We start from the raw sequence: 25,902 nt of genomic DNA on the forward strand, positions 1-25,902 counted from the left end.
ACATTCCAAGCTTGTGTGTGTGTGTGTGTGTGTGCGCGCGTGCGCGCACGCGTGCATATGTCATGTCTGCTAACATCCCATTGGCTAAAGCAGGTCACATGGTTGAACACAAAGGCAAGGGGTACAGAAGTACATCTCGCCCACCATGAAGCCAAAGAGAGTCATGTGGCCAAGACCAACATCAGTGGGTTGGGAATGTACATACTTTTCCAATAGAGGTAAAGGGGGAAGGGAGGGAATTTGCTTGAGAGTGGTAGACTATCCACATCCTAAATGTCTGCTGAGATACTTGGTTTTTTGAGATTCCTCTGAAATCTGCTCAGAACTCACCTGGCTGGTACTATCATCCAATCTCTACAGGAAACCTCTAGCCTGGAGCCCCTCTACCCATTGAATTAGTTCCATTTATGGATCATTTGAGTTGTTGCCATTCCATACTCATATTCCTTTCCTTGATTCCTCCCAAAGTCATTTACACAGATGTGTGCAAAAACTTGCTGGCCATTCGGAACAACAAATGAGCTTTATATCTCTTTATACATCTCAGCGTTGCTTGGCCTCTATCTTCTAGATTCTGTTTGCATATCAGCCCACACACAGCCTCTCGAGTCAAAGCTTGCTGAAGAATTTACCCCAGTCTCAGAAATCCTGAAGGTTTCATCTTGGCTGATCTATGCCTTGTTGCAGCTTGGTTCAGCTTTTTTCATTCATTCAACATACTTATGTTGAGCATTTATGCTCTTTCTCATAGTGAGTTTATATGCTAGTAGGGGAAATGAATAATTTATATATTCTCTAATGCAGGGTTTAGAGTTACTAAACCTCAACACTTTCGGCTTTGGGTGGGAAGCAAGTCATTGTCGTGGAGGGCAAGTAATTGTTGTGAGGAGCTGTCCCGTGCTTTGTAGGATGTTTATCAACATCTCTGACTGCTACCCACTAGACGCCAGTAGCACCAGTTCTACTCTGCTTGAGCAATGGACAACTGCAATATCTCTAGACATTGCCAAATGTGTCCTCAGGGACAAAAGCATCTTGGTTGAGAACCTTTGCTCTAACATTGACTGGACTTGATAAGATCACTGGTCTTTTTATTTCCTGGTGGTGGATCTATGAAAGCTTCATGGGGCAGATGGTATGTGAACTAAGACTTCAAGAATGATTAGGGTTTGGAGATGGGTTTCTTGGAGAAGAAAGAATCATGGGGCACAAATGGGCAGAAAAGGATGATCTCTGTTTGTCTAAAGCATAAAGTAAGGTAGGCACATTGGTAGGAGTGAAGGCCGTATAGGAACTAGGAGGCCAAATGCTGTAGGACCATCTAAGTCATGATGAGATCTGTGATGGAAATGGTCAGTATGTCTGAAGCTGTGTTCATCGGGGGGGGGGTGCAGTTATACACAGTGTTTGTCTTCATAACCCAGAGTGATTGCTGCAAAGCCTCATCCATCCAGAAGTCATTTTTTTGAAATGAAGAAACAGAAAAGGCCTCTGAGGGGCACAGTGCAACCCTGAGTAACTCCATGCCTGTATCTTTGAGCTCCTTACCCCTCAGAAGATCTGAACACTTTATTTTGGGTGTTAGTCTCAGATGAATGAATGGATGAATGAATTCAGCCCAAATGCTTTGAGAGCATAACAGTCTGCAGTCCTGTAGGCAGGGGACCATTCACCCATCCCTTCGTAACCCCACAGGCATGGCTGCGTTATAGCACCACCCAATTTATGGCAAGGCACTTAGTGGGAAACAAGCCTGGCTATTTGTGAAGTCCTGTTGAGCTCAGGTGACAAGAGTTTAACAGAATCATTAAGAGCAAAGTCTAGAGTCACATTTCCTGGCTTGAACCTTTGCTTCAAGGCTCCTCAGCAGTAAGCTAGTTCCTTAACCTGACCACCCCTTCATGATCTCATCTGTAAAATGGGGATTCCCTACTCATAGGGTCATTGGGAAGGTGTAATACAATAATCCACATGGATTCTTAGCTCAGTTCTTGGCACAGATTTAATGCTCAATAAAAGCCAAATGGTCATTACTATAATTTCACTGAAAGGATATAGCTGCGCAGACTTCCTCCAAATCATCACCTTTTTTGGCTGCTATTCTGGAATATTCCCAGAGTCTCCTGGTTGTCTTGAAATTTCCTTTTCTGAAAATATATAGGATGCTCGTAAAAACTGAGGGAAGTTCCAGAAGCGTAGGGACAGTTGTATCAGTCCCTTCATCTCCTCTCTTCTTGGTAGTAGAGGTCAGGCCACTGAGGAAGGTGACAGCAGGCTCCCCAGGGTACTGGCCACCAGCCCTTTCCTGGCAACATATTTCCTTTGAGCAAGACTGTCTCTTCACCCTTTGGCCAACTTAACAGAAGAGCAGTTATTCTGAGCTAGGAGAATATGAAGCTGTTTTCCTTGAGATAGTCTGCTTGTGTTCTGTAAGAATATATACTACCAGATTAAGAATGTGCACTTGCAGGAGTTCCCGTTGTGGCTCAGAGGTAATGAACCTGACTAATATCCATGAGGATGGAGGTTCGATCCCTGGCCTTGCTCAGAGTGTTAAGGATCTGGTGTTGCCGTGAGCTGTGGTGTAGGTCACAGATGCACCTCAGAATCCACGTTGCTGTGGCTGTGGCATAGGCCAGCAGCTGCAGCTCTGATTTGACCTCTAGCTAGGAACATCCATGTGCCACAAACGCGGCCCTAAAAAGCAAAAAAGAAGGACGTGCACTTGAAGAGAATTGAGGGGAAGGCATCAAAGCCTCTTGCAAGGTGGTGGCAGTGAACTTGTGGCAGGAACTCTGGGTTTTTTTCCTTTGACTAATGTCTGCTGAGTGGCAAAGCTGAAAACACAGGATGCTCCGTAAAGTAAAACCTTGGCTGGGTACCACAGCATAATGTAAAACGGAGCCGGCCAGGAAGTCACCCAACAGGAAGAAGCTGCTCTCTGGCCCAAGGATGGCAGGACAATAAAGTAACCTGTCCTCTGTTTTGTGTGTTTTCCAGGCTGGAGCAGGAAATACAAGCCTTAGAAAGTGAAGAATCCCAGATATCTGCCAAAGAGCAAATCATTCTAGAGAAACTAAAAGAGACAGAAAAATCCTTCAAGGACTTTCAGAAGGTGAAGAAAACAAATGTGATTTCTCTAAATTACACCCATGGGGAAGTACACGCTTGTTGCAACATGGTGCCAGTTGGAGAAAAGGCCAGTTGGTATTGGGGAGAAGTCTCAGCCACACATTCTGAAATGAAGGGCAGATGAGTGAGGACCAGTGCCATCTCTGAAGCTGAGAGTGGCCTGTCTTCAGATGTAGGACCACCTGGCCTGCCCAGAAGCTCAGAGAAAAGTCATAAAATCAACTCCATCTCCCTACTGTCCAAACCCTTTTATGCCTAAGGCCAGAGACAGCATCTCCCATTAGACTTTTAAAGCCAATTCTTAAGAAGCAGATTTAAATAGGCTCCCTGTGGCTTGAAGTCTTTCCCTTTACACTAAAGGCCAGAAGTAAAACCCCATCAAATGGACGTGAATTCCAAAACCAAAATGTCAATCCATGAAATTTCACTGTACAGGCATACCTCTGAGATATTGCAGGTTTGGTTCCAGGCCACTGAAATTAAGCAAATACTGCAATAAAGTGAGTCACATGATTTTTATTGGTTTACCAGTGCATGTAAAAATTATGTTTACACTAGACTGTAGTCTATGAAGTGTGTGATAGCATTATGTCTAAAAAAAAAAAGCAATGCAATACCTTAATTAAAAATAATGCTGTTGGAATAAGGACAGACCTGCTTGACTTGGCATTGTCAGAAATCTACCATTTGTAAAAAATGCAATATTGAAGTGCAATAAAATGAGGTATGCCTGTCTAGGAAAAACAGATGGTGCTATGTAGCAATGAGAGAATTCATAAAGCCCGCAGGCTCTGGATAACTCAGGACCCCCCCTCACCCTCCGTTTTATAACTCCTGTTTCCCCAGATACTCAGTAGTGATAGAAAGGAATCTAATCAGATTGATATTAAGAGGAGATTTCCTGATACCACTTCTCCCACACCACCAAGGGCCTTTGCTGGTTAATTGAAATAAACCCCTAAGAAAAAATTCCGTAGAAAAATTCGGTATAAGGTGAAATTCGGTCAAGGGTGGGAAGGGTAAACCTTTCCCTTACATTTTGAGATCCAAAACAAATTTCCCAGAAGGTGAAACAGCATTGGGTTTGGCCATCAGAGTCAGGCTCTGGGGGTGAAGGGTGGGTTAAATGAGCGAGAGGCCCTCTTCCCACACGTGTAGTGACGCTCTGTCTTGCTTTTGTTTCCACAGAGCTTCTCCAGTACGGATGGAGGTAAGTGTAAGCGCTCTCTTCCCACATGTACCTGAATGTCTCCATCCGCCAGCTTAGTGGGTTCAGCGCGAGACACGATGTGTTGCTTCCTAAGGGTGTCAGAGAGAAGGGGAGCGCTGTGCGCAGGCGCTGAGGCCGGCCACGCCCCCAGTCTTCTCTGCCGCGCCTTTTCAAGGGCTGTGTCTGGACCAGCTCCTTCCAGTCTTCCACGGTTGGCCTGGCTCCTCTCTTTACTGTTTGATCCCCGAAGAAAGTTCACTGCTTGGTTCTTCCTTAAAACGTGCTGGCAAGGATGAGCCCACTCGTACTGGTGGTTTGGTCTCCAGGTTACGACACACATCAGAAACTGGTTATCTGGTGTTTAGGAAACCTTCCTAAGGCCTCTGGTTTTACTCTGAATCAGAAAACGGCCGTTTCTCCAGCCTTCCAGGGAAACAAGGCTGGGCAGAACCTCCTCCGAGGAAGGTAGGGGGCATGGTTGGGAGCACATGAAAGATGGGAGCCGGGCCTCGGCTTCCTGACTCCATCCTGGCAGGGGCGGGCCTTCTTTTTCTCTCCCGCCCCTTCCTGGCCCCGCCCTCTGCTCTTCTTCACGGAGGCCTGTGGGATGAACTTGGGATTGTGTGTTTCTCAGCCTTCACCTTGCATCTCTAACTTTAGCTGCAAACTCATGAAAAACACTTAACTCCCACTTGCACGCTGGCCCTTAAAATGCCAGAACTTGTCAGCAAGGGTCAGATACCATCTGCTTGCCTGATTCTTAAAAGGCTGACCTCTAAACTAGGAAGGCAATCAGAAGGCAGAAAGAGCGCTGGCATTAGTGTTTTCCCAATGTGTTTGGGAAATCTGTGCTTAAAGAGTTTAAAATGCAGAGATGGAGAATGCCTTTTTGTGGATTACCAAAGATCCTTGCAATAGGGTAATTCTTACTTCAGCAAAAACAACAAACAAACTGTGGTTTGGTCAGCCTTTTTTCCCCCAGGAAATAAAAGGCAGAGGATTTGGATTTTGGCTCCCTGGGTGATCTTCAGGAAGGTATTAAATTCCTGCTCCCAGTGCATATGCTCAGAGACAAGTCAGAATCGAGCCAGCACAACTGTAGGAAGAAGGTTTATGTTAGTTCTAGAACTTTCTCCATGGTGTGGCCAAATCAAGGCACTTATGCTTTGGGGGTGGAGCATGGGCTGAGGAGGCAGCCTTGCCTGTTTTGGGGAGTTGGGATGGCAGCCTGGGAAGGACAGTAGGCTCCCCTCATGCTAGGGCTGCCCTGAGGCAGTGTTGTAACACAATAAGGGTCAGACATCGTGAAGCACAGATGCCCACATACTGGAAGCGTGCACGTTGACCGTTTATGCTTTCATTTCTTCCTTTCTCAATCCAGAGCCTTTCCTAGACTCCTCTCTCTGATAAGGGAAGGGATGGAGCCTGTTTGTCATGTTCCAGGGAAGGTCATATGGGACATAGAGACTCACGTAGCCTATGACGTGTTAGTGGGCATCCATGAAGCCATGTTATAAACTCTCTCCACACTTTTATTTTGACCCTGAACTTCTCACATTCATTTCTTCCTGGACTACATACTTCCCAGTGCTTGCATCTGTTCATCTACATAGTTCGGATGGATGGTAAGACACCAGATGGTGACTGAGGAGGGAACCTACAGAGAAAACAGCCTTCTTGATTCTATCCTCCATTGATTTTTGACGGGATGGGCAAGCCGAGGCTTAAGAGGATGCACAGTCTCAGGGATCCCAAGAAATGGCCAGAGGCCATACTCATCACCCTGGATTATAAATCCTTCCGTGTCTAGTTCTCACTAAGTCTAGGGAGACCTTTCAATTACACCACATCCATTGGCAAAGAAAAGAGTTTGAAAGAGGGAACAAGTCCTTCCAAGAATGTGGTCAGTGTTTATAGGTCACTCTGTGGTCTGAGGGTAAAAATGCATCATGAGACATATCCAGTTCAGGGACTTTGGGAAGCCTGATTATTTTATCTGATTTCAAAGTTGTCAAAACCCACTTTGCATCAACCAATTGTTGATACTAAGAACTAACTAAAAAAAAAAGATCACAGAATAATAATGGAAAATAGGAATTAGGAAATACACTCAACTTCTAAAACACAATGATTACAGAATCCAGGTCCAACTGAAATTCTGTAACTGTCCAAGATCATCAGCAAAAGCATCCGCAGTTTAACGAGTTGCCAAGGAGATGGCTGCTAGTGTGTGCATGCGAAATGACCCTATTTCAGGTATCCTGTGTATGTCCCCCTTGTGCTTTTCAGAGGAAATAAAGGTCCTGTCTTGCTGGATCACCAGTGGTTTTTGATTACATGGTCTCCTTGGCAATCAAGAGAAAATATTCCAGTCTTGAGTAGAATTTCTTGGCCACGTACTTTCTGATCCCCCCTCATTTCCTCCCCACCCCATATACACACTTGTTATACGATGGAGTCACCATCTATTGGGTGGGTTGTTTTTACTGCCCTCTAATAGGCACAGTGTTTTGCGTCACTGTACATGTCATGTAGCGTTTACCTAGGGCTACGTCATTTCTTTTTCCACTGTGGAGCTGGTGTGAAACCCTTGCTGGAACGGGCAAAGGAAGATGTCTGACCTGGGTCCATCTCATCCTTGCTGTTGGAGACTGATTTTCTCAGGTTTCCATTCCATCCCTGTCTGCGGTGGCCTGGAACCCTTCCCACATCAATACCTTCCTACCAATTGCTGGGACATCTCTGTGTGTCTTCAGCTGCCCAGAAGTCATGATTTCAGGAGAGTTTTCATCAACTTCACTTCCCTAGCTTTGGGTGTGTGTGTTCTTCATACAGTAGAGTGTTCAGCAGTGCTGGAACTAATGAGAAGCACTTACCCTTACCTCTCTGCTCTGTGAGTGACTGTTCCCTACCTTATTTGATGGTGGGAAGAAGCATGACTGCCCTGATTTTGGCAGGAGGAGAGTGGTTTCCTGAGGCCATGTGAAGAAATTCTCCCTGTGGCAGCTTTGGAGGTCTTATTGCTTATTCCTTGGGTTGGTCAATCAGACCCCTCCTGGCTGCAGAAGCTAGGATTTACTACTTGATAGACTGAGGGGCTGCCCTGTCCCCTTCCTTATGCCCCACTCCTTGGACCCCCTTGTCTCTTAGAAGCTATGGAGCCCCAGCCCTGCGCCCTCTATCCCCCCAAGAGCTGTAGTCCTCAAGCCTGTAACCAGTGACTGCTGGGCAAAGGTAACTCCACCACCTACTTGCATCTGGCAGGGAGCGGTCTCCTGAAGGAGGTTGAGACATAATCACTAGAATCACATGCTCTTTCAGCTGCAGGATTCCCTGTCTGCAAGTGGCTTTTATTTCTAGCTCTGAAAACTTTCAGTATGCAGAGCTGTCTAGGAATTCTCTATATAGCACATACCATATAGGAATTCTATATGTACCAGACCCATATCTTACTTGGTCTTCATGACTTGAGCATCCATCATCTCATTTGCATACAGGAAGTCATCTTTGTTAAGATTGCCATTCCAGAGATTCCTGGAAATCTTCAGGGAAATTTGGAAGTTCTGTACTTCTGCTCTGGTCATCTCTTATCCCCTACTCTGTCTCTCTAGCCTTCCCATTGCTGCTCCCTCCTTGCTGGGCCACTGTTAATTTCTTCCCCTACCCCCACAGGACCTGCTCACCCCACACTGCTGCTCTGTCTGGTCCTGCCTTGTGCTGGCTTGGGGCCCAGACCCTTCCCACAGCTCCCACAGTGACCGCAGAGTCTGTAACCTGACTGGAGGAACCCTAGCAGGGCAGTTCAACATGGAGAATAATGGGCAATGTAGAATTTGTGGCCACACTCAGAGGCCCAGTCTCAAATTCAAGTACATCTTCAGAGGTTCCTGCAGGCTGTTTCATGGCCATCTCCCAGCCCACCCTCATCTCAAAGGCCCACCTTCCTTCCTTGCAGGGGAGGGCCTTCAACCATGTCAGCCTGACTCAGGACCCAAGCTCCAGCACACATGGCCCTGGGGACAGACCCTCCAACTGTGGGCCCGCCTGCCTACTGCTGACTTCCTGACCCATCTCCACCAAGAGTTGATGCAGACAGATCCATTCTCTTAGAGAGACTCCATGCCATCTGCTCGCATAGAGTGTGTTCTTTGCCCTAAGAACATGATGGTCCAGCATCAGTACATTCTGGATTGTTCAGACTCACACAAATACCGACGGTCTGGTTCAGTGTCAAGCTGAACTGATCCTAATCCTATCCAGTGCCTGTCTGTAGTCCTCTCCAGCATGAGATTTTTAAAAAGGACAAAGAAACCTGCCAGAACTAAGGCAGCATCAATGGGGATACAGAGGAAGGGACAGATGTAAGAGATGTGAGGGAGATAGCGGCTAGACTAGGGCCCAGGAGGGGGGTTAAGGGCACTGCACAGGAGCCTGAGTGCTTTGTGGTGCCAGTGAACTGAGATACACAGTACAGGGAGGTAGCGGGTGAACGGAGATGAGAGTTCTGTTTTGCCCACGTTGAGTTTGAGGTGATTGTGGCATATTCAGTGGAAATAGGCAGTAAGGAGTTAGGTGTAATCATTGACAAGTGATTGACATTCCAGGATTCTGGGATGCGACTGTGACACAAGAAGTCACATCACCTAGAGCCCAGCTTTCTAGAATGTTCCTTTGCTTTCCATTTCTCCCTGGAGAACACACAGATCCTTCTCCTGGTTTCACCCCAGGGGTTTCCTCCTCTCCTCTCATGCATTGGCATGCCAGCCCTCCAGGGTCTCACCTCCCTAAATGGACTTTCAAGGTATTTTCCCAAGCAGCACTGGTCTCCCTCTTTTGTGCAGCTTAATTTCCTACAACTGAGCTCATGGTGAATTCACTGGGTGTTGTTATTTGAAATCTCAGGATTTCCTAGCTGAAACATCAGCCAGAGATATTAAAATTGTGGATAGATTCTGGAGTTTTGTTTGATGCCTATGAAATTAGTCTTCTGAATGAATCAGGCACATAAAGCTATATTTGCAGTTCAAGGAAAGGGCCCCCAGTTTATTTTCCAGGTCTGTTTAAGGCGCATGTCTAGTATGAGGTTGCATATTTGATCAATGCCACCAAGTTGATAATGGCTCTCATTGGTCCATCTCTCTTCCCCATCCCCCAAACTCATTGTACTCTTGGAATCTAGAGCTTTCTGATCAATCTTTTAATACATAGAGCCGTCCCGGGGCTTGAGCTCTCTGGCCAGGATCCCTCCTACCTCAGCTACTCTACTGAATACCAGTCCCTGGGCAAATGCTGGTCTTTGTTTATGCTGATCCTCTCATGCAGTGGCCGCCTCTGCGGTCCATTATGTAGGGCAGACAAGCTGCTGCCTCGGCAGCCAACCTATTGGGCCTCCCAACACTGTGCCTAATTGTCTTCCCTGTTCTCTGCTACCAGATGCAGTAAATTACATTTCCTCCCAGCTCCCCGACTTGCCAACCCTCTGTTCACGAACAGGAGAACCATCACCTGGGCAGGACGGGACCAGCAGAGCAGCTGGTAAGTCCTGGGGAGCTATTTGGTTTTGATGCCAGGACTGATGATGGGGCTTGCGTTTCCCTGAACTTTATTAATGAGGGAGGCCCAGATATCCTTACATGGGGTGGTGGAAACCCCATCCTCAGCTCAGCTTCAGATGTAGACTTTTCTGTGGCCACGAGGGGCAGTTACTGGGTTGTGATGGGTGACTGCGGACTAAAGGGGAGGGAGTATTGGGGAAAATCATAGTGTTTTCTCTCCTACTTCAAGAGTCTGTCTTTCGTGTTTGTGGTCTTTATATCTGTCCTTATCCTCAAAGTTAGCCTGTACACTGCCTCCATGGATTTTTATTTTTTATGTTGGAATTGTGGAAGAGCAAATGAGCTGTGCTGGGTGGAAAGTATTTTCAAAGCATACAAGTGTGTTGCTGGAACCCTTTGGGAATCGAGCTGTTTGTATATTGGAAACATATCTATTTCTAAGTCTTCCCATTTCTGGAGTTATTGCTTAGCCACTGTGGTATATCTGGGAAATAAAAGGAGCAATTTAAAGGACATATGTTTCTTGCTCATGTTTCGCATAAGTATGATTTTAGAAAATAATACATTTGTGAGTGTAAAGCGTATAGAGAGCTATGCTTTGCTCTGTTCAGCATGAAGGTACTTTGGAAATCAGAACTGGGCGGCCATGAATGATAAATCTCTATACTAATCTTTTTGCTCTGTGCAGAATTGCATTTAGGGCAGGGATTAAAAGGAAAACTGAATTGCCAAGGTTGGGCAGTTAGTGACAAAGTAGATGAAGTTGAATATGAACATCTCATTCTGCTTTACATGATGGGTAAATTTATGTTGAAAATAAGTCACATAATGACACCTTTTCTGAAACAAAATCGTGACCTGTTAAGGCAGAGGAAATCTTTTATACAGACCAACCTGAATTTTATGAAACAAATAATGCCTCTTTATTTTAATATAAAAATGAAATACAAGGGCAAGTAAGTTTGACATAATTGTCACGCACACTGACTAAGTTTAAATATCTATTGGGTGTCTCTGTAAACATCTTAGCATATTACTTTCATAGAGAGACTTGCAGGGTTCTTAGTTGTGAGGGGTCGGAGAGGGAACTGTATATCGTGTCTGCTCAAACCCAAGCCAGGTCCATATATCCCTGAAAAAAGGAGAAGCCAAACGTTGCAGCTTACACTTGTGCATCAAAGAAATCATTGACTTCAGCTGTGGATTCTTTCAGATACTCCAAAGTGCACTTCTGAGATAGGCTATTCAAAAGTCACATATCTTTCTATTGTTACTAGAATGTTGGTAATTCCCAATAGCTGTGGGTAAATAGCTTTCCAGCCCTTCTCTATGTTTCTGCTCCTCACAAGACAGGCAGTATGACCCAACTAATGGGTCAGTTCATGGAGGCGGTAGGGCCAGTGTGGGGGGTTCAATTTTATGAGAGATGAAAAGGATTGGTAGTCAAGGAAAGTAAAGTTGGAGAGTAATAGGTTCCTGGGATTGTAGTGTTGTGTGCATAGAAATACACACGTTATTACAAGCTAGCATCCTTCATCTTTGAAGATACTGTAAAAGCATAATGATCCAAGTAGCCACTGCATTTTTAACAAAGTGTTATGTAATCAAAATCTAAGAAATAAGTTGACATGTATTTTGGTTTATTAGTTAAGAACTAATTTGCATACATGTATCTACTATGGAAATATACAAATGTAGTGTCATGGGAGAATACGCATTGGCTGTGGTTAACTGCTTCTTCCAGGCTGGTTTTGCAATAGAGCATCCAGATTAATGATGGGTTATGGCTAGCAGTGACTCCGCAGAGCATGGAGAGCATATGAGTTAATGGCACTTTGCCCTGGAATTCTTTCTCCTAGATAGAATCCGTCTTGCTTTAGGAATATCCTTTCAGAAATGTAAACAATCTCAGGGCCCTTAATTTAATAAATGTCACTGGTCATCACTCAGTATTATGACAGATATTCCGGTGGTTTGGAGTTTGGGAGGGTTTGGATTTTGTATAAGTGGGCCTTTCCTTAGAATAATTGCTTTTCGGAATCAGAAGGCCTCTATGCCAACCCCTCAGTCAAATATGGAAGCCGGCGGTGGGAGCCCTTTGCAAAGAGGGCCTCAGACAGCAGCCATTCCCCTTGGACCCTGGGAGACTGGAGTTCAGTCTCCCTGTAGGTGGCCTATTCAGTCTATAATTGGTCTGACAGTGGGGAGTTCTTCCTCTGATGGAGCCACTGCTAGTCTGCTGCCTTCATCTTTCATCCATTGTTCCTTAGCCTGACCCCTGGCACCCTTCAGAACAAACCTAAGTTCTGACTTCCCTGTAAGGATTTGAAAGGGACTCTCATGTCCTGTTTTTCCCAGGGCTTTACTTGCCATCCCCTCAATACCCACTGCCCTGGTCTCTTGGGCAGGTCTCAAGATGATGAGGTTGCTCTGACACCCTCCACCATACCTGTCCCTCCCCTCTGAACCCTCCCCGATTTGTCGCTCATCTTCCTGAAATGTAAGGCTCAGAGCTGCCCTGTGCCCTCTGGGCTGAGCAAGTCACCCTGCAGAGCTGAGCTGGATGCCACAGCCCATGCGACTCACATGCCATCACAGCCTTTCAGCATCAGGCTCTAAGATAAAGCCTCCAAAGTGTATAACGTGTGTCACTGCTCAGCCTCCTTTCCTTTGTCCAGTGGAGTCATTGCTCCAGAATCATTTCAGTGGCAGTGAGTGGTCTGTTCCCCACCACTGTGCACATCCTGCTTCACCCTCTCATGTGCAGAAGATCCTGCAAAATCCTTTATGTCTCATCTCAAGAGGCAGAAGCAAGGCTGAGCCATGCACCTGTCTGCCCTTGGTAGCTTTGACATGGCTGTTCAGTTTCTTCTTGTTAAAGTTCCTCATGAGTGTCAGGGCCCCCTGGGGTCACTGAGGAGCCTCCGGAAGGTGGTACCTAGGACCCTGATGTCGCCTCCCATTTCAAACCCAGCAGCTCCCAGGTGCTTGTGTTTCCATATTGTATTTCTGCGTCAGATTTCATTTGAATCAAGGGTTTAACAGTTCTGAAAGTAGAAAGCTCTCTTCTCTGTTGCCCAGGCTTTTATGGCTCATGGTCGTGGCACCTGATACCCTCACTTTGCCTCTCAATGTAGTATCACTTCAGATCTGAAAAGCAAGTTTGCTTTATTTATCATTGTTTCACTGATAAAAACAACCCAGTGGGAACCAAAGTCAGGGGCCCAGCCATTGGGAATCCTCACTTGGCATCCATGGGGTGTGGCCCTTCAACCAGTGACAAGTTCTGGCAGTTGTCCTAATGCCCACGGCATGTGTTTCTGTTGTGTCCATTGGCATGTGAGGGACTTGATGATGATCCAGATATGCTGTATCTCTGGCATTTGCTGAATCTCTCTGGAACCCTTGAAGAAAGCAGAAAATGAGATGCATGTGCTCCTTGAAACTGCTTCTGCTCCTTGAAAATGAACTCTAGAACTTAGCCAGCCCCGATGTCAAGTCGTTTCTATGTAGTTTAGAGAATTCCTCCCTTTTCATTTTTGAAGATCAGACCTTTTGAGTCTCTCTCTCCAGCACCTTTCTTGGTATATAAAATCCTTGAGGCATATTCATCGACACGGGAACTGCAGCTCACAGCCCAAAGCACTGAGAGCATTTGTACCTCAAGGTGCTTTATTGTTTTCCAGTCTTCTCTACTCATCTGCGTTTCAATGACCTCTTGGCAGTATTCTTTCCAGCACGTTTCAGACCGAAAACTGTCCTTCCTGACCAAAAAGATCAAAGCCAAATCAGTATGAGAAATTGGCTTTGGCCTATGTTTGTCCATCAACATTGTGCCCTTGCTGACTTATTTTCATTTATATCAAGGTGTCTTGCGAAAACAGTTGATTTGAAGAAATGTTTGATTACTGTGGTTTTTTTTTTTTTTTTTTTTTTTTTTTTTATGACTGCAACTGTGGCACATGGAAGTTCCTGGGCCAGGGATTGAACCCAAACTACAGCTGTGGCAACACCAGAACCTTTAACCCACTGCACCAGATTGAGGATAGAACCTGTGCTGAGTTGCTGCAGTTGGTTTCTTAAACCCACAGTGGGAACTGTTGATAACTGTTTCTTGAAGTTAGGGATTGCCCTCTGGGAGGAGAGGGGGGATCCACTCTGAAGGAATGTCCTCATTTTCATTGTTATTGACATTGTGATGCCAATTTTATATTTCCACCCCCAAGAGAAGGGGGTGAACATACATGTATATGTATCATCATACGTTCAAAGGGGTGAGACTGCAAATGTTCATTCAATGAACCAAGCATATGTATTGCTTCTCTTCCACATGCGAGGTACACTGGCACCTACATGATGCTCATTATATTGTGATAATCTTACTGCTGAGTGGTGGTCCTGGTCTGGCTGTCTTTTGATGACCCCTTCTACTTGACACATCACTGACTCACTTAGGCTGTTCATGGCCCCATGGACTATCAAATCTGGATACTTTATATATATCTGTATTTATATTTATATTTGTATTTATATGCATATATAACTGGATCACTTTCCTGTACACCTGAGACTAATGTAACATTGTAAATCAACTATACTTCAATTTTAAAAAAGCAAACACATGGATACCTTTCATTGTACAAATGGGAAAAATGAGGCCTCAAATTGGAATGTGACCGAGATAGGAATTTGGACTCACTGACCTTCTCCCTCCCCACAACACCTCCCATGTTATTGACTGATGACAGTGTGGCTCATCTTTTTTCTTTTTTTTTCGTTACATGTGATCCCCAGCCTTATTCCTCCACCCATGGATCAATGAGTCAGAGGAAGTGAGCTGGGCGAAGCCAGGGTCGAGGAATTAACGGTGATTGAATGTTGCATCCTCATGGAGCACAGAGTCCTATTTTGTGTGCTCTTGGCTTCTGAAAGGGCATCGTGCCATTCTTTTTGTAATGGTGGCCTCCTTCCATTACTTGTGTCAGGTGCTCTTATTTCTTTTTTCCTGGGTTCTTTATAGCCCTTATACCAGCTCTCTCTTTGCCAAGGCTGAAGGTGACAGGGATAAGAGAGTGCAAAGAGCCAGGGCAGGAGGTCTGACCTGGAGTCAGTGACTCTCTCTCCTCAGACCATCTCTCTGGGCCCTATGAGCACAGGTATCTTCCCCAGCGGCCCCTCACTCTTACCCACACCTGGGTCTTTTCAGAACCTAGACACTGAGATTATTAACCTCCATTAGTGGGTCTCTGCTTCTTCAAGATAGCTTTTCTACTGATGAGAGAGCTGTTGGGGAGAAGAACCAAAAAAACCAAACTCAGCACCCATCCACTTGTATCCCTTTGTAGAAACTAAGCCGCTTTGGTTCTTATTTGTCATTAACAAAATGGAGAGATTACTCTGCTTTCTCATTGGATTATTGGCGGGAAGAGCAAACACACTTTGTATCCCCCAGTTTCTTTGGCATCAGTGTGTAATATTTCGATATCAATAATGGAATCTATCAGTATAGCAACGTACTTCTAGATTCCAGTCATCCCCTCAGACTGTCTTCTTTCTTTTTTTCCTCTGTCTCCTAGTCCTTCCTCAAATGCTTTTCTTTATATCCATGGGGCTCTTTCAAAATCTCTTTCAAGGGATCTCTAGAAAGTTTCCTCCCCTAAGCAGTACCCCACCTCATTTTTTTTTTTTCAGTAAGATGAGCAGGTGCCAAGCTGTTACAACCCTCATCATTGTGTATCTGTGGCATGGGGAAGTTTGAGGGAGGAAAATGGCATATTAGAGAGTGTTTTTTTGTGGTTAGAGCTGAGGGGATGATGTAAGGGAGAGGTCTCTGGTATATACTACTTGACAGTAGTAAAAAGCAGGAGAATTTTAAAAATTGTGTGTCTGTATCAAAAACAAAATGTTGAGGAGTTCCTTGCTGGCTCAGTGGCTTAAGGATTCAGCTTTGTCACTGCCGTGGGTTACAGCTGTGGCACAGGTTTGATCCCTGGCCTGGGAACATTTGCATGCCATGGATGTGGCAAAACAAAACAAAAACAAAAAAACCCTAAAAAACCATAAAATGTTGAATTTGAAATGTAAGTCTTATTTTCCTACTGGTTCACATCCACCCTAGTTTACATTTGGGATATTATTAGCTAAGAATTGGGGTGAAATATAAATACTTATTCGCAAACAACACATTTAAGATAAACATTCACACTTCCTGTGCAGTTTTCTGAATGTCTAATAGCATTGTCATATGTGTATCCATGAAGTCTAAATATTGCCTTTGTGTTAAGCCAGAGCTTCTCAAAGTGTTTGCTTCACTTTTTCTCAAAGTGTTTGTATACCTTACTAGAGAAGAGAGTGAAGGCATGTGAGACCCAGGAATGTCTCACGAGGAATGTGAAGCCAAACCTGAAGAAACCTACTCAAAAACTGTGGTTCCTTTGAGCCCCTATGTCTTATCTGAGGAAAAAAAATACATGTGGATGTTGTATTTTATGGCATAACATAACTAGGTTTTATTTATTATAAATATGTTTTAAATGTTCTACTCTCATATTCTAGAAATATTGCCAGAACAGTGTATAACATGAAAATATAAATATTAATCTGCAACCCTAATAAAACCATGTCACATGTGGTTCAGGCCCAGACATGTAACAAAATACAGTTTAAAATCACAGACAAAAACCAAAAAGGGAATCTCTTCTTTACCTACTTTTTCTCAAGGATGTTAAAAGGGATCCAATTCATATCTCCACACAGAAGCACTTCTCATATTCCTTTTTCTTTCTTCCAGGAATAACTCTCCAAGGCATCATCCACTACTACAGAATATTCCCTCCATATCCATCTCCCTCCAGCTTTTGCTGTCCCTACCATTAAACTCCCCTTTTCTCAGCTCTTTATGGTATGGTTTTACTTAACCGTTCTAGCAAAGAATTTCTCCTCCTTTCTGTCTAGTCTCTGATTCTAGGAATAGGCAAAGATCAGATGAAGCTGGGGATTAGGATGGTGGAGAAAGGAAAATTGGACCAACAATGACAGCATTCTCATTGGTGGGCCGAGAGAGAGGGACATCCCTAAAGATTCCCATGTCCATAATTTATATTCTATCACATATGAATATAAAAATAGAAATGTTTTATTCTATACTCTGTATCGATCAAAAGTCTGTGTATCATTTGGTTCACATATTACTGGATGTCTAGGGTATTGTATCTACAACTGACAATCATTTTTTGCCTTCCTTATTTATGAATATGTCCCATGAGTGTGTTAATAGTGATAGAATATAATGTTTTAACTCAAAACTGTGCTTTTAATATAAATGTAATATTTAAAGACAGGTTTTTGGAGCCCATGCAACATTTTAAATGCCTCTTCTATTTCTTTGATGACACATTTTGTGGAAAATAAGGAACTATAGAGACATATTTTTCTTGATTATACCATCATTCTGTGAGCCCGTGTAGCTTTATGGCAAATATTGGTTGTTCTTCCACCGTATCACTGAGGAAACTCAAGAGCTTTGTTTTGAGCAAATGGAACTTTCAAAATAGACATGATGAAAATCAGCATTGGATTTTGCTTCAAAATCTTTTTATTTAAGTATTAACTATGATCAGATTGTATCTTATTTTGCAAAGAGACAGAATAGTATTGCTATTTTTGAAACCAATTTAAATTTAATCACTGTGTGTACCTTGTCATTGGTGTCATATAAAGTATTTGTGACTAGGATAAAACAACAAATTAGACTTTTCAATTAGTAGCATTTGTTTCACAGGTATGTATAGCAAGTGTCTTTTATACAAAAGGCTCTAAGGTAGGTGTTGATGGGGAAGGGGAATCATAAAAATATGTCAGGCAACAAACTAGCCTTCAAGGATCTTAAAAAATTTATGGAACTAATAAAAAACATTCCTACAAATAATTACATTACTGAGTGAAAAGTGTTAAGTGCCTTCAGAGAGGTTTAGAAGAAGTGTTTAGAGCATCTTGAGAAGAGAGAGATGACTTAGAGATGGGACAATCAAAGAAGGTTCACAAAAGAGGGGGCAGTTAAACTGGGCATAGATGGATGAGTAATATTTGGAGGTACAGAAACTTGGAAGAAGGACGTTTCAAAGAGAAGGAAATCTTAACAAAAGCAGGAAATGTTAGGTATGGTATGTGGTTCTTTGGCTGTGCTAGAGGGAAAGAGCAATGGAACATGTGATTGAGAAGATAGTTTGGACCTTCTTAACACAGTTGAGGAACTTAGGGCTCTTCAGAAAGAGGTAGGGACTCAACGGCAATGACAAGTAGAGTTGTGACACAGGACTCTTGTGGTCTGCCAGTGGAGAAGGTACAAAAGGCAGTCTAGGCAGAGGCTAGGCAGGCACAAGGATAAACAGTCATGAAAGGATATTGGGTGTCCTCATAATAGTGAGAACTTAGGTTATGGCCTGAGTGCATGTGGAATGAGAGGGGCTGCAAGACAAGACAAGAAAGGAAGGTCACAGACAAATGCCAAAAGGAGTTACATGCCAAACTCAGGAGTTTGGTGTTTACCCTCTGCAGACAGAGGCACCAACTGAGGGTTTGTGAGTAAGGTAACTCTGTGGGCCAAGTGGAGCCTTGGCTGACTTTTTCTATATATGGCTGGATCGTAAATATTTTAGACTTTGTGGACCACATAATATCTCTGCGGCATATTCTTTTCCTTTCCTTTTCTCTTAAGTTCTTTCTTTCCTTTTTTCCTTTTTTTCCCTAACATTTTTTAAAATGTAAAAACAATTCCTTCCTCCTCTGACCATCCAAAATCAGGCCTCAGCTGCTTTTGGCCTTTGGTGATGAAAAGACAGAAGTGGTGGCTAAAAATCAGACATAGGCTTTTGTGCAGAGAGCAGAAGAGGGCCTGGTCTAAGGCAGTGAAGATAGGGATTGTGGCAAGGTGATACATGCATGAGGAAATACATCCGAAATAGAATTAGTTGTTTGACTATGGAAAATTAGGGAGAAAAGACATATCAGCTATGATTCTGAGAATTCTTGCTTGAGAGTCCAGGTAGTAGAGCTGCTGTTACTTCATACCAAGACTTATGGGGGAGTTTTGAGAGAAGGTGGATTCAGTTTTAAAACAGTAGAGGTTGATGTATCTATGGGTCATTCAGGGAAGGGTGCCTGAGGACAGTTGGCTCAATGGGTCTGAGGCCTAGTTTTCTCCCCTCTACAACATGTGCCTTGCAGGGAGCCTCTGAGGTAGCAGATTTTAGAGTCTGGAGTGTCACATGAGCCTATAGGATAGGAAGGAGCTGGTCCTTAGGGAGCTCAGACTGACAGCAGGATTTGGGAAGAATTGGAGAGGCTGACATGGGAAGACCAGGTAGGATGCTCTTGTGATCATCTAGGGGAGAGGAAGTAAGTAGTATCTCAGATTGGTGGCAGTGGAGCAGAAAGGTGACAGATCAGAACAACAGTATGGAGTAGAATCACAAGGATTTGGCAATATATACATGATGGGGGGAGAAGCCTCGTGCAAGCATTGTCCTCAGATTCCAGTGTTGTGGGATGATGCCACCTCTATTCTGTTCTTTTTCTAATTCTTGTCTTAGAAACCTAGCTAAGTGACTGAAGCTCACAGAGCATATAATCTGACTCACTCCTTTCATGGCTTTCAACTTTTGCAAGTATGTTCTTTTATAGTACAGTAAAGGAGAGCCATGTGCCACCTGCAAGATGCTTTGCATAATCTCCATTAATCAGGAAAGGAAAATGTAAAAAAAAAAAAAAAGGTAGAACACTTGGTTAAAGAGTTTTTAAAAGATTTAAGATTTTGCAGCTAGGTTATATCTTGACCAAGGGCTTTAAAATTGCCTATAAGCCTAAATTATGCTCACATTCAAGGTAAACTTGCATGTCGCCAGCCTCTCTGTAATTTGCTACACTGGATCTCAACAGTTGCTTGTGGCCTTATTTTAGCTCATCTTCCTTAGCATGAATTCCATTGAGTTCCATTGATATATGGTAACTCTGTACATGTGTCTTCCCAGTGCACTTAGCTGCTGTGTTAAAAAACACATATAACTACCTCTGTGCAGTGCACCCACTCTAACACTCAAGATGCTTGGCAGTTAGATCAGAAAGGGCACAACACCTTTTTTTGTCTGTTTGGCAATTAACCATTCACTGGCTTTTTTTGTTGTAACATGCACTTCCTTTCTCTTGTTTTCATTCAAGCTGTGTACGCCATGGAAATTAATGTGGAGAAAGACAAACAAACAGGAGAGACCAAGATTCTCTCTACATCCACCATTGGCCCAGAGGGGGTCCATCAGAGAGGAGTCAAAGTCTTTGATGATGGTACCAAAGTAGTGTATGAGGTGCACTCAGGAAGCACCATAGTAGAAAATGGAGTTCATAAATTAAGCTCAAAGGATGTAGAAGAGCTTATTCAGAAGGCTGGACAATCAAGCTTAAGAGGAGGGCACGTGTCAGAAAGGACTGTGATTGCAGATGGAAGTCTCAGCCACCCTAAGGAACACATGCTCTGCAAAGAAGCCAAGTTAGAAATGGTCCATAAGTCTAGGAAAGATCATTCTTCTGGGAACCCAGGGCAGCAGGCTCCAGCCCCCAGCACTGAAGGGCCAGAGGCAAACTTGGATCAGCCAGTCACCATGATTTTCATGGGCTACCAAAATATCGAGGATGAAGAGGAGACTAAGAAGGTGCTAGGCTATGATGAAACCATCAAGGCTGAGTTGGTCCTCATTGATGAAGATGATGAGAAGTCATTGAGGGAGAAGACAGTAACAGACGTATCCACTATTGATGGGAATGCAGCCGAGCTGGTGTCCGGGAGACTCATCTCAGACACCACAGAGCCCTCATCCCCTGAAGGGAAGGAAGAGAGCCTGGCCACGGAGCCAGCCCCAGGTACCCAAAAGAAAAAGCGATGTCAATGCTGTGTTGTCATGTGACTACTTCTTTCTTCCCTTTTCTTCTGGGCAGCCTCTGTGCTCTCCACCACTTACGTAGACCTCACTGTACCACTAACTGCAATACTGTGAACTGGAAGCAAACACCTGCCTTGCCTTGCAGTTGGATTGCTTTGATCCCTCTTATTTTTTTCCCTTTCATTTTTCTCCAGTTTCCTCAGCTCAGAGACAACATGCATGTGTGTGCTTCATTCTTTCCAAGAACTCACTTTTCCTCTAAACCTTTCCTTGTGTCTTCAAGAGGGAATCGGTTCCTTACTGCTCAATTGGAATGGACTCTTCACATCAGCCAGTGATCTAGTAGCCTTAATTCACTTGAATGGAACTGAAACCGTGGGCACCCGGGGTTTCATTTTGTCGTGTGTTCTATCACGTAGTCACACATCGCCACGTCACTGATTTCTCACTTGCCGCCCTTGCTGTGGATCTTTGCTTTTATATCTTGTGTGGCAAAATGCTATGGGCTCTAGCTGGTTGCTAGTGTAGCCAAAAGTGGACCTTACTTAGTCTGTCCAATCTAGGGTGATGCTTTTTGCTGCCTTACATAAGCTTCCAGGTTACAGTATTGTGCATCTATGGCTTTCCTTCTGTTAAAAGTGAAATGAAGTTGATGTGAAAGAAAAGAACCCAGCGCTTGTCACAGCTGAATTGTAGGGACTGATTCCATAACCTGCCCATTAGCAGCTGTCTCTCTATGACTTAATTGGTGGGCCCTTTATATAAGAAGCACCATTTTTAACTTTCTAAGGACATGAAACAAGCATTGTTTTGAGCATCAGTCGTGATCTCTAAATTTAAGCAAATTCGTGAGCCTTGCTTCTATTCTCTAAAAAAAAAAAAAAAAAAAGTAAATTTTTATAGTTTTCTTTTTCACAGATTTTTCTGATCACATTAATCTATTTTCAATAAAGGGTCATTTTGAGGAGTATCTCTGCAGTGACCATATTTCTAAAACAGTTCTTCTGACCTACTGTGGTTGCTGTGATGCTTCTGCTCCACTGTGGATGGTGCTGTACCTGAGTTAACTCTTCATCTCACCTGCCCTGTTGATTACAGAGCCTTACATCTGGACTCTTTTCTTTCTGTCCCCACAAGAAAGAGAATGTTTCCCATATCATCACCATGTAGGTTTATCTACCCCACAAATTATACTCTAAAATGTAAAAAATGTTTGAGAGATTAAGAAAGCCCTATCTTCTCAACCTTAAGTATTTTAATGGGTTCAGCAAATACTGACTGAGTGACACATAGCTGAGCTTCTTCAAGCATTGTTCCTTCAACTTCTGGAGATTCCAGAACATCAAGGATGTTTTTATCTAGAACACAATGAACAATTCTTTAAATGCTTAGCATTCCCCTAAAGCAGACAGCCACAGATATAATAAAACCAAAGGGAAGCAATGTAGTAAAATAATACAGGAATGAAATAAAGCTGTAACATTGATTTTAAAACAGAAATATCTTGAAGTTTTTTGCCCAAATGTCCATAGCATTATTTCAGATAATTTACAGAATTATCATGTTCCACAGAGCATAGTTTCAAAAAACATATGTTAAGATGAACTATATCAAGTTTAACCTCTTGTGGAAAGTAAATGAGGGAAAAATAAGATGATCTTGAGAGAATTTTCTTCGAGAACCAACTAAATATGTCCTAAATAGCTTTCTTAGTGCTAAATCTAACTATTTGTTATTTTAATTTCTTGACTTGAAATTATATTTATTCCAATTAGGGGAAAAAGAATATTTTTTAATTTTCAAAAGTAATTTCCCCCCCCAAATTATGTCTTTAACAAGCACAAAGTAAGTCATTTTATCACCAGTAAGTAAATTTTTTAAAAATTCAGAGGGAAAAATAACGAGCCAAGTTCTACTTTCTAAGATGATTCCATCCATGGAATCCTTGTCTTTGAACAGCTGAGAGAATGATCCCTAAATCTCAGGTTCACCAAAGCAGCTGTTTTTGAATAAAACTGCTCTATTATCTGGAAATAATACTGGTTCTGCTGCCTATAAACCTCACTACTTTCAGCTTCATGCTCCTCAGTAAATGGTCATTTAAGCATCATTTAAACATTTGTAGAAAATGACATGCCCAATAAACCTATTTACATAGAAAAGGAAACAGCTTCCATGTTTTGGACAATCTCTGATTTTAATAATTCCTTTAGAAAGAAACAATCTAAAAGGTTACTGTAGTTTATCCTTTTTTTTTTACTCACTTGGGGATTGAAACTATTCTACATGAGTTTTTAAAAGCACAGTTAGTGAGTGGAATGATGGAATTTAGCCTTGAGCGTGCTGTTTGATAAACAGAAGCAGAATCTTCCAGGACAGATCATTCCCTGGGAGGACCTCGCGTCCATCAGTGAATCATTTTCTCACCAAGAAACTGATCTGCACCTCTCACTACAGAACACCACACGTGAAATCTGAAAGACCAAGGATAATCTGCAAACTCATTTATCAATAGTTAGTATAGGGATTAGCAAATTACATGAATTTGAGTTCTCGCTATACTTTTACTGCTAAAGCTTATCATTTCAATGGGTTTTCAAGTAAAATATGTTACTTTTATTAAAATGACGGGTGGCCACAGTAAACGAAGGTGTGTTTGAATATGGCATATCTATTTGCATAGCTTGCATTGTTTTCCTGTCATCGCAGGGGATTCAGACTCAGCCAGTACTTTTATGAGACAAGACCTCTAACCCCACCTGCGGCGACAAGGAACTCCCCTTCATAATGAAAATATAAACAGAATTGTGTTTGTGAACATTCTGCTTTCCTGGCTGGTACTGGCGTTTTCTCTGTAAAAACGTTATCATGTGTGGTATCACACCATTTAAAAATACAGGGTATTGACTTATATCATCAGACTAATTAGAGAATCAATTATAAAGTTGCAAAACCATGGTCATTTTGGAGCTCATGGTTCGTGGGACTTTTAAAATCACGTAATCAGAACCCTTTTAAATGGAAAGAGGAGAAAGAGGGGAAGGGGGGATGTTTCATCTGCCTATAAATAGATTCTCAATGGCTTTGAATTAAAGATCCTTTAAGAGTTAACATGATAAACTTAAACCTTACATATTCTGATAAATCTTGATGGCTTGTATACCCTTGACTTTCTTTTTTAGTGCCAGACAGAAAACTAAGAGGATTTTCTTGTTTTATTTTGTGCTTCTTTTATCCACAATGATGGTATGTTCCTTATATAAGCAAAATCAGTTGCTTCTAAAAGTGACTTGACAATGTCCAGTGATGTCATTTAATACCGAGTAATGGAGAGTATAAGGGGCTAGGGTATTCCTTTCTGGCCAAATCCCAAACATGGTTTCTTCAAATTATTCAAAGGCTTTCAGAAAACTCAGATTCTGGAGTTTGATTTGACTCCTTTCTGAAATGTTAATGATGTGTATCTGCTTCAGTCCATTTTGCTTTCTGGTGATAAACGTGTATTTTTCTACATGCGAGGAGGCTTTTATTTTGGTTAGGGTCAAGTTTTTATAAAAGGGGGAAAAAACATCTCTCTCTAAATTCCTAGAGAGACAACCTCATCTCTGGTATAAAATGTTCAGGCCAAGTCTGAAAACAGTTTATTTTCTTGTCACTTCCTGCAGAACTTCATTTCAAGGGACCACAGAACACCTTTGACAATGGCCATTTATTTAATGCCACCAAACCAATGGGTGGCAAAAGAGGTGAAGGGAGTATGGGAACATGGCAATAGAGGAGGGACTATGGCAGCTGGCACTAAACCAGTCCTTCCTTTCTAAAAACTTAACCCTGTCCATGCAAAACACAGATGAACATAGATGAAATATGCACGGAGGACTTTCTTTTGTTATCACTTAAAATCTAGAAGCTCAACCATCTCTGTCTATCACCAGACTCGCTTGGGGAGTTTAACCCACCAAAGGGCCCATTCCCTGTGGGAATATTCTCATGTCCTGCAGTGTAACTTTGTTTACAACGAAAACCATTCCAAGGTGAGAACAGTTTTACAGTTGTACCTGGCAACATGCACATTCATTACTGAAACCGTGAATTCTCGGCATAGCTAAAAGATGAGTTTCAGAAACTTTGTGAATATGCAATCTTTTAGAAGCTCCTCAATTTATGACTCAAGGTATACATGGCTCCGCTGATTAGGATAGAACCAGAAAGTGTCTTTCGTCCTATTGGATAGTACAACCCAGCAGGTCCGACGGAGTAAGAGTATACATCACAAAATAGCTCCAGGGAATGAGCAAGGTGGCCTCTTGGATTCCTACTGCCAGTTCACATTTGTTGTGTGAACCTCTTCTCGTCTTATCAGGAAAACTTCCCTGCATTTTCTAGGGCACAAGAAAAGTCCTGAGGAGTACAGTGCTGTTAGGTGTCTATATCTTCATAGCTTCAGCAACCTCCTTAAGCAAATTCCCATTTTAACCAAAACCAAAATACGTATTATTTGAATGTAGAAAAGGCTAGAATAAAGATTACATCCTAAAAGTTTCAAAGGGCAATTTCCCTGGGGATCCTTAGACCAGCCTCACCCCGTACCCCTTAATTTTTATATGACTTAAATAGACCTCTGTGTCCCCTCCCTACTCCAGTTTAAAATATAAAAGTCTGAACTGTAGTACATACATGCAAAAAAAAAAAAACAAAACAAAACTTGCTTTCAATGTGAAAATATGTCATTTTGGGGACCACAGACTTTCTGCATCAAAGATCTGGACAGCCTTAACTTTTGTAAAAATTTTTCAGTGCTCTCTTTTACTAGGCAGGGAAACAAAGTGTTTCCTGAAATGAATGACTTTTTTATATTTTGTGACTATTTTCTAAGTTTCTACAGGTTCATCTTCTCCCCATCTTGCCTCTTACCAGTCGCCTGGGGCTATTTTTTGCAAGTCATTGCATTTTTATCAAAAGAAAAGGTATATCTCACAGACCATAAAATCCCCCCTAGATGTCAGGCAGTCCTTCTGGAGTAAAGAACAGAAATACAGAAAGAAAAGAATGACAGGGTGGCTTTTTTTTCCCC

At 42.8% G+C, this 25,902-nt stretch overlaps 1 protein-coding gene across 1 annotated transcript in view; it reads left to right on the top strand.

The window, feature by feature from the left end:
* Positions 1-21,715, top strand: part of PALM2 (paralemmin 2) — a 144,491-nt gene extending 122,776 nt beyond the window's left edge. Inside the window, 4 exon segments of the mRNA NM_001204195.1 lie at positions 3,001-3,115; positions 4,321-4,342; positions 9,776-9,877; positions 20,113-21,715. Coding sequence (NP_001191124.1) covers positions 3,001-3,115; positions 4,321-4,342; positions 9,776-9,877; positions 20,113-20,852 — 979 coding nt within the window. The 3' untranslated portion in view covers positions 20,853-21,715.

The sequence above is a fragment of the Sus scrofa genome, chromosome 1 (genome assembly GCF_000003025.6).
Source record: "Sus scrofa isolate TJ Tabasco breed Duroc chromosome 1, Sscrofa11.1, whole genome shotgun sequence".
In the NCBI taxonomy this organism is placed as follows: Eukaryota; Metazoa; Chordata; class Mammalia; order Artiodactyla; family Suidae; genus Sus; species Sus scrofa.